At 34.4% G+C, this 9,730-nt stretch overlaps 1 protein-coding gene across 1 annotated transcript; it reads right to left on the reverse strand.

The window, feature by feature from the left end:
* Positions 1–2,449: 2,449 nt before the first annotated feature.
* Positions 2,450–7,883, reverse strand: LOC133329902 (cyclic nucleotide-gated cation channel beta-3). Its single transcript, XM_061538361.1, has 6 exons — positions 7,832–7,883; positions 4,208–5,932; positions 3,998–4,147; positions 3,827–3,911; positions 3,672–3,761; positions 2,450–3,612 (listed from the first exon to the last, which is right to left on the reverse strand). Exons 1-6 carry the CDS (start codon positions 7,865–7,867, stop codon positions 2,450–2,452), a joined length of 3,249 nt encoding a protein of 1,082 aa, XP_061394345.1. The 5' UTR covers positions 7,868–7,883.
* Between the last annotated feature and the right edge of the window lie 1,847 nt (positions 7,884–9,730).

Below are 9,730 nucleotides of genomic sequence, written 5' to 3' on the forward strand. Positions count from 1 at the left end.
TTCATATATTATTAAATAATATATAAATATTTGTATAATAAAAAAAACACTCTAGAAAAAATTATATACATACAAAAAACATACAGGCTGTTTACAAAACACCTTTTTCTTCTTTTTGTTTTAAGCAACTCATTAAAAAAGCTTTCATTTTTGTCACAAATCTTCTGTCAGTATCCGTCTTAGAAGTGATGATGAATTTATTATATCCGTGATATTTCCCAAGTCCATACTGATTTTAATGCGAATGAAAATAATTAATAAAATTAAAATTATAAAAAAAGAAAAAAAACTGAAAACTAAAAATTCAAGGAATTGTATTATTTATTTAAGTTAAATATCAGACTTAATGTTGAATGAGCTTTAACTGTATAATATAAAAAAATATTTTATTGTATTATATCAAAAACAAAAGAAACAATTATGAAAAGATTAAAGAAAATTTATTAACAAAATTCCCAGATATATTTAGGCCCAATTTTTGATCTGTGTAAAAATGAAGAAAAAATAAACAACAATTTGTTGTCATAGCTGTAATTATAACAACAATTGACATACGTATACACATAATTTATTTGAATTTTTTAGTTAGAAATGCAAATACGAAATTTAGATGAATGAGCACCTGAATTTATTAATTAAAATAATTGCTGTATTATTTGTTTTACCCACATATATCAATCATACAATAATTTGCAGTATATATTCTTGTTTTCTCATGCAATGCTACATACAAATAAAAATAAACTTTTTAGTTTAGTTTCAAACCTACAAATTTATGTATTTTTATTAAAAAAGGAGAGGTAAGACATATAGACGTGAAAAACAATGTCGCAATTCAAATTAAACCCGATCAGAACATATAATACCCGATTAGAACATATAACTCCAAAATCGTAGCATCTTTTGTAGCCATTGTGGTTGGTTAAAGAACCCAGTATGTAAATCTTCAAGGTACTGAGAAGTGAATAATTCGTATATTATATGAATAGTGTTCAGCAAGTGTTGAAAATGTCGGGATTTCTGCATTTTATGAATGCAATTCATAAAACTTTAAATACCGGTTTCTTATCAGAAAGAGAGAGAGAGAGAGTAAGAAACAATTTTGGTGTGTGTGTGTTTGGTGGTGGTGGCGGCGAGTTTCTATGGCACAGAAATTTAATTATTATATTTTGATATTATTTTTTCTTCTTCGTTTTTCTTATTTACATACATGTTCAAGCAGTTCTCCATTAGAAAAATATTAAACATTCTGTTTGATTTGTTGTTCGCATCAACACATGTTTCATATATTGTATTAAGCATTTGTATCGAAATAATTTGGAAAATACATTTGCGAATTTTCTAACACCAATGCAGAGGTGTTTCATATATTGTACTTAGCATGTATATCGTAATAATTTGGAAAATACATATGTGAATTTTGTAACACCAATGCAGAGGTCAGTAAGATTGTCTGAAATAAAGAAACAATGGAATGCCATGGAATGTAAAATCGGCGGTTGTTAGCAACAGAAACAGTAGTCAAATAGACGTTTATAAAAATAACAGCCACCAAGTATTTGGAAATCGGAGAACGATACCAAAACAAAACACAGGCGAACAATAACTGGTGGTTGTGGTGTTTGTTTTTTTTCTTGGGAGGAATATATTTGTCTTTAAGAGAGAGAGAGAGGAAAATGAGCTCAAATAGTGGTAAAGTTGAGCGAAGTAGGAAAATAATTGTGATAATTATGAAATCTTTAATTTTTTTGAAAATAGTGGCTTTCTCATGGTTTTTTTATTCTAAGCGAGGTACATGTACAATATGGGAACATTTAGTAGGAATGAAATTAAGAATATATTAATTAAACTTTTTTGTGTACTTGTGGTCATAGTGGTTGAAAAATGATGGGATCCTCAAAGAATTTGGAAAGCAGATTGATTGAAAAATGCGACTAAAATCGTTCGGATGTGCTTGGAGTTTGTTATTTTTGCAACGGTTTATTTGAATACTCTTTCTGTTGCTAACAACCACCGACTTTCCACTCACTCGATTCTGACTTGTTTTGCATTCCATTAGTATTACAAAATTCGCACATGTATTTTCCAAATAATTTCGATACAAATGTACCAAAAAAGTGTTGAACGAATAACTGAGGAAATTAGCAGAATAATAATAATTTAATAAATAATCCTTTATCAATCAATCCCCCTATTCTTTGTCTATTATTTACTGCAATTATCGTTAATTTATTCACAATTCATTTCATCATTCAATTGATATTGAATATTTTTTTTTGTTTAAAACATTAAAAGCACATTTATTTTGAATAATAGTGGTTTTGGCAATTAACATATGTATGTAAATATGTAGTAAATACTATTAGGACAAAATATATTGGTCACTCCAGTATATTATCCATGTATAAAATACATCTTCTCCATTTTCTTTCTTAATTTGACTTTAATTTCACTTTCCATACTCTTCAATATCCTCAACTCGTACCGAATCATGACTAGATGTTGAAATGATCAAAGCTTTTTCCGAATCCGTTAAATTTATAAATTGATTTTTATTCTCCAACTCGCGTTGTATTGAAGATAACAAATCCGGTGAATATGATTTTGAATCACGTGGTAACATAAAACTATCTCTTGCTTTAGTATGATTCAGTCCTTCATTGATTTCTTCGACTTCTCGATCTTCAATGGTTTCCATTTTGACGGAGTGACGTTTTTTACGCATACGCTTCGAGCCACGTGTAATGAGCATAACAGCCGGCGATTCATAGGGTAATGCCTGTATAACGGTTTGCAAAAGTTTCGGAGGATTTTCAGGTGTTTTTGGATTTCCAATAACCACATCGGCTTGTTCGGCACTTCGAGCTCGTTCCTCCTTTTCGCGTGCCGCATTCTTACGCATGAGGGCTCGAGCTCTCTTCTTAAGAATCGATTGGGCATTGGGATAATAGGCAATGACTTCGTTGAGATCCGATTTGGAAAGAACAAATAGATTTGCATAACCTTTAGATCGTACATCTGCGGTTCGGCGATCGGCGCCATTGATACCCAGTAAACTAATTTCACCAAATACTGAACCTTCGTATAGCGTAGCGAGGACTGTGTCATGGTTGGGTCCACCCATCACCTGCACCTGTCCCAATTTAATAATGTACATCTCGCGTCCCACTTCGCCCTTGCGGCAAACATAATCACCGGGTAGGAAGGTAACAGCTCTTAGTTTCAATACCAAATCACGGAGCAGGGCCTCTTCACAGTCGGCAAAAAGTTGCACTTTAGACAAGGTCTGTATGTGCACCGAGATGGCTATATCGGTTTTCAAATTAATGGGCAGGGAATCCAAAATGTTGGATTCATCGAGGGTACGTTGCTGATCCCAGGTGAATTTAAACCACATTTGAACTCTCTTCTGTACTTCTTGAGGTAGATTCAGACGTCTCAAATATTCCAGGGTTTCATCTTCCAGCTGGCGATATTCATTTTTGGTCCGAGTTGCTGTCGATATGATATCTCTTATTTGACCAATAAGCAAGGCGAAAACGAAAACACCCATCAGCCAGGCAGCTGTCATGAAAAGATATTCACCTTCATGTTCCGGTTTGGGATTTTTACCTAGAGAGAGAGGAGATATTAGTTGAAGGGTTCACCAGAGGTGAATTGAAAAAATTTACCAATGGATGTTGCAGTTTTTGTGGCAAAAGCAAAACAGCGTACATATGGATGCCCTTTACCATTGAATACCCAGCGATTGGTTCCAAGACCTGTTAATCGGGAATTGAATTAGTTGTATATAATATGGAATTGCATGTTTTTGTTTCGGACTTACCTTCATAAACACTGTAGGCATAATAAAATGTTGCCGTCAAGTGTATCATGTACAGCATATACAAAAGTGTCTTGGCTATGCGAACCTAGATCAGAAGATAATGGAAGAAATTAATAATATAATAAAAAATATTAGGCAAACAATCCACATCCATATCGACGAAATACTTACAATATGTGGCGAAGAAATTACACGATCCAGCAGCTTAAAGAACTCCCAAAAACTTTGAATCTTGAGGAAACGTGGGAATCTCAAGTAAACAGCTTTTGTTCCATATTTGAAGTACAGCAACTCCAATGGTAGTAGGGCCAATAAGTCCAACTGAAAATAATATTAAAAATTAATTACAGCTCTCGATTCGGTGCCTGTAGCTACACCTACCTTAAACTGCAGTTTCCTCATGTAATTCTTGCGTGTCAGATTTTTATCCTTTACCCAAAACCCTTCGAAGAGATACATAATACGATGCTTGAAGAACACCACATCCACCAGATAGACAATGTCAGCACAAAAATCCAAAATAAGCCAAGTGTTGGTATTTTCCGGCGTTTGAAATGGAAACGTGGACCGCAACGGTATTACCCAGGCATTATAAAGAAATGAAATTGAGACCACACATAACCATGAGATGTACAGAGTTCCTTGCGGATCTAATGTCTTCTGATCATCCGTGCTGCAGAGACTAGAACAAAGCCAAACATTGGAACGGGGATTGTCGGCAACAAAAAGAGGTTTTTTATTCGGAGTGTGTGCCGGTGTTGGATGCTTCTTTGCTGGCGACTCGTGGCCCCTGTGAAGCAAAGAAGTCATGTGCGGTTTGGGCTGAATGGGTGGTGGCGGTGGAGATGGCGAAGAAGCACTGCTGCTGGGTGTGGGTGGCATTTCGAGGCGCGTCTTCATTTTATTAGCTCGTGCTGTGAATCGCCTCACCAGGTGCCGAACTTGGTCCCTCAGAAATTGTTGACCATCCGAATCTAAACTATCGGCACTCGATAAACGATTAATAATCACATGTGCCGGCACTTCGCAGTCATTGACATCCAGTTCACTGTCCATAAGAGCACCCATATTTTGTTCTTCATTGGGCAGCTCCGGTAACTCATCGTAACAAATCTGCACATCCTGTTCATCTTCATCCACCAAGGGCTGGCTATTAGAACCAAAACTTTCTGTTTGAGGGGAGTTATGAACTCCTGAGTCTCCATGGTCGAGCAGAACTTTTCCAGCTGCCTTTGATATGACATCCTGTAGAGGTTGCATTTCAAATGATTCTTCTCGGCCATTGGGATTTTCCGAAACTTGTCCTGGCAGAGGGACATGATTGGAACTTATGGTTGATAATTTTCTTGGAGGTGAATCTCTTGGACCACCATTTAATACCCTGCTCACACTTTCCGGACTCACCAGTGGCTTCTCGTTTTCATACTTTAGAATGTGCTTGACCAATGCATGGGTACTTTCCACATTGGAGGTGGCATTCTCAGCTTCCAAACACCCTATACGGCCATTGCGAAAATACAAACGTGAATTGAGAAACCTCGGTGATCCACATTTCTTTTTACGATTGCGAAATGAATTGATCTTATAGGTCACCGATTTACTGGAGTTACGTCGCGAACGATTGCCGCCGGTTGGCGAGGGAGATTTGTTCTCCTTATTGGGACTACCATTGCCATTCGCTTTGCATTTCTTTTTCTGTTCCATTTCCATTTCGATGTCCAATTCGCGCTCCTGTTTCAGGACATGTTCCGTGACCGTGAGGAAGTCTTCGATTTCTTTGATATCTTTGGAAATCTCTTCCAAACTGCGTCTTACGGTGGCCTCCTTTTGGCTGGGCGATGAATAGCGCACATCATAGTTGCTGCGTGTGTTCGACTTGGTGTTAATGACATTTTGCATGAAGGCATGACGTTCCAGAGTGTCACAAAACAGAGGTGACTTTGAACGTGAGCCAGCGGATTGTTGATGGCGTATTGGTGGTGACGTCATTCGTTTCGGTTGTGAACGATCCAATTTCAATTTGAAATCCTCGTAGGGAAAATTTTCCAATATGTTGGGAGAAGATTTCAGTAACAGTTGGGTATCATTACTACCAGCAGTGGCCGGCTGTTGAAGAAATTAAAAAATAAATATTTTGTTGCTCAAATGAGAATCAGTGTAATGATAAATTATTGATGTCAACCGAAATTGTTTTCGTCTGATGATTGAATTGAAATGAGTACCGTTACCGTTGAATTTTAGCAAACTACTAAAATGCTTCTCAATGAAACATAAACGGTTGACCAGCACCAATGGTCACTCCACTGCTCATTGCTTGTTCGGAACAACAACAACTAATAAAACGTTTAGTTTTAGTTTCAAGTTGTCGGTTTGTTGTTGTTTGACAATGGACAACTCGTGTTGTGAATATAAATTCAGTTTTAGTTAATAACTGCTTGCCTGTCTAGGTGGCCAATTGTGGATCGGGGTGTGGGAGAGTTTTTGAGACAGCAGCACCCAGCGAACTAAAAGCGTTTAAAAGGTGGAAATTAAAAAAATTGCAGCCGTGGTATGTGAAAGGAATTGGCTAAGTAAAAACTAAGAAGGCTATGTTTCACAATTTTCTGATCAAGAAGACCTGAAATCAAATTTAAAAAAATTACCAAAATTAAGAACTAATATCCTTATCTGACATTTGCATTGAAAATATTATAATTATTTGCTAACTAACCGCCCTAAGAACGATTTGACTTACGATGATGTGCTGTGTTTTTTACAATGACTTGGAAAATATTTTTTGAAAATCCAGTCTTGGAGAAATATTTTTTAAATCCAACAAAGAGTCCTGAAGAAATATTTTTTTAAATCCAACAAATAGTCCTGAAAAGTATTTTTTTTAAATCCACGCTTACTAACAGTTCTGATAGATAGTTTTTAAGTGCATGCCTACAAGTAGTCCTTGAAAAATATTTATTTAATTGCACGCCTACAAATAGCCCTTGACAAAATATTAGTTTTTAATCCAGGCCCACAAATAGTCCTCGAAAAATAATTTTTAAAAAAATCCACGCCTACAAATAGTTGTTGAAATAGTTTTTTTAATGGTTTTAATAAAATTACGCATATAAATAGTCTTGGAGAAATATTTTTTTTAAAAACCAAGTCAACAAATAGTCCTGAAACGTATTTATTTTTAAATACACGTCTACAAATAGCCTTGTTTTTTTTTAATCCACGCCCAAAAATAGAACAATTGTTCCTTTCCCCACATTTTCCCCACTTGTGGGTCTTTGTTGCATCATTTATATGAAATCGGACTAAAATCTATATAAGACCTTTATCGAAATTGCAATATACTCCAACAAAAATTAGGACAAATCTGTCTAGATTCTAGTATGCAACTCATGCAAAATTTGGCGTCAATTTGGCGAATGTGGTGTCTTTGTGCATCCTTTATCTGAAATCGGAAGAAAATATTTGAGATCTACATCTGAACCATGTTAAAGCAAACTAGGTTCAACTCTGTTATAATGTGGTGTGGTCTATAAGAATGTACCTTTACCCCTTAAATTATATATTTTCTATCGTGGAACCAATCCCAAGAATATTTACATGAAGGTGGTTTATATGTTACTTTTGTTTGCTGGGTTACATCAACAACCTGCTCGTTTATAATTTGAGCAAAAAAATTGAACTTGCATTAAAACGTCAAATTAAACTGCTCAAAGAGACATAAATTTATAGTTGACTTGGTAGTTACATTTTTCTTTGTTGTTGTTTTATGTAAATAAGCATGCATTTCTTGAAGTTGTACTCAATTTTCAGAAAATTTCCCACCCACTTTTTGTGTGTTTGTTTGGCCACAAATTCAACGGAATTGGTTAAAAGCCAATGTGAAGGTCAGTTTGTGCGACAGGAATGCAAAATCGTAAAACGACAACATAAATAACTACTACAATATTGCTTTGTTTGTATGTTAGTCACCCACACAGAGACACACATACACACATTTACGAATATACTTACCTTGCGTAGACGACCCATATTTTCCATATTCATCATAAGATTCGGAATAGTTAATTAAATATATTTGAAGAATTATTAAAACACGTGAATGAAAAATGTATGCACTTGACTTTTACCAGTCGTGGAACAAGTTTTAGACATTATTTGTAATGGAATAAATAAAACATATGGATACAGTTGTAGTCACCAATAATGGAATTTATAAGATTTTTTTACTATACTATATACTTTTCATATTAGATTTATAGAATTTATATTGTAAAACAATTTCCACACAGCTAACTGCAGTTGTTTACTAACTTTAATTTAGACTTTTTTTTTAATAAATTTTCTTAAAATTTTCCATTAATTGTTATACACAAAATTGTAATGCGAGCAAAACAAACACAATTTTTCGTTTCCTTTGTTATCAGTTGCAGACTCGTTCAATTTAACTCCTCCGTTAGACTGGTTGGTGTGTGTTGACATTTTTCACATCGGCATTTCCCCCAAAAGGAAAATTTTGTTATAACATGTATCGCGCATGTGTTACATACAATCGGTTTTTGTTATTTTGTTTTGTTCGCCACAATCTAAACACATAACTTGTTGCTGTGTATTTATTTACTTTTTGGTGAATGAGTGTCAAAACAAAATAAAAACGTTTGAATAGCAGTAGCTGGTAAATGGTAAGCTTTAAAAGCTGCGATAATTGAACTAACAGCTGATTAGTGTATATTAAGAAATAGTTAAATTGTCTCTATAACGGTTATGACTATTTAAAATATAAAACCGATGAAATTTTTCAAACTTATCAATCCCTCGTTTTTACCAAGGCCTATATAAGGTCGGCCAGTAAGCGAATTCATAGAGAAAACTTAAGTTTGACATCATTTTTTTTGCCGAGGCGAAAAGTAATTATTTCGCCTTGAAATAAAAAGCACAATCAAAACACAACACAATTTATAATTTATTAAGATAAATCACTTGAAAATTTTCTTTAAAATCTTGAAATAGTCCAAATGTACTTCACAAAGACGACATAAATTAAAATTGAATTGAATTTTGGCAAAATATTAATATTTTAGTTTTGTCTAACATAATTTTGTATGTATGTATAGATTTCAAAATATGATTTGACAGCAAACTTTATACTCACCTGTGCTTACTGGCCGACCTTATATAGGCCTTGGTTTTTACAATATATTAGAAATTTTTAGCCCTTTGTGTCACGAATTTTTTTTCCGCAACCCTAGAACAATTTTCTGTTCACAAATTTAATGCAACTATCCTAAATAAGGTATGAACAAAATCCTTGCATTCGGGAGATACAGATCGTTCTTTCTGAAAGATAAAAGTCCAATATCAAGAAAACCAAATGCAAAATTGACGGAAAAATCATTTAAAAATAATTATGATGGCAGAATTCGTACAATTCGAATACGAAGCGATTTAAATAATTTGGACTGCACGCAAATGAATACTGTACATATGTTTGGACTCTTCTCTATATATTGAAAAGCTCATAAAATTACCAAAAATTTGAATTTTTTAGACTTTTTCTTTTGATATGTGTCGTCCATAATCACGCCTTGACATGTGAACTGCAGAATATATATCTATTAGCTGCATACCAAATATAAGCTCTAAAAAATTAATGTGTGTCTATGAAATGTTGGCCCTAGATACGCATCAGATATTCCATCTATTCAGCATTTAGACACGAGTGATATTTAGCTACAAGGGCTACATTGGATCACAAACCACAACAAACCGTTGGTTTTCTCTTTATGAAGTGACAGCTCTGCTTATGTTGCTTTCGTACATCGCTGAACAAAATTCAACTTGAAGACATCGGATCTTCAAGTACATTGCCTACTTTGATAACCCTATAATATTTATAAATTAATCAATCATAAA

Source organism: Musca vetustissima, unplaced genomic scaffold, assembly GCF_032173495.1.
Source record: "Musca vetustissima isolate MV318-11 ecotype Yass unplaced genomic scaffold, APGP_CSIRO_Mvet_v1 utg14449, whole genome shotgun sequence".
In the NCBI taxonomy this organism is placed as follows: domain Eukaryota; kingdom Metazoa; phylum Arthropoda; class Insecta; order Diptera; family Muscidae; genus Musca; species Musca vetustissima.

What these genes read in the sequence shown, in the direction of transcription:
- LOC133329902 (XM_061538361.1), bottom strand. Translation starts at nt 7,867, where the DNA reads ATGATGAATATGGAAAATATGGGTCGTCTACGCAAG. An exon ending in TGAGGAAACTGCAGTTTAAG is followed by an intron (nt 4,148 to 4,207) that starts GTAGGTGTAGCT and finishes TATTATTTTCAG; the next exon opens with TTGGACTTATTGGCCCTACT. An exon ending in AAAAACTGCAACATCCATTG is followed by an intron (nt 3,613 to 3,671) that starts GTAAATTTTTTC and finishes CTCTCTCTCTAG; the next exon opens with GTAAAAATCCCAAACCGGAA.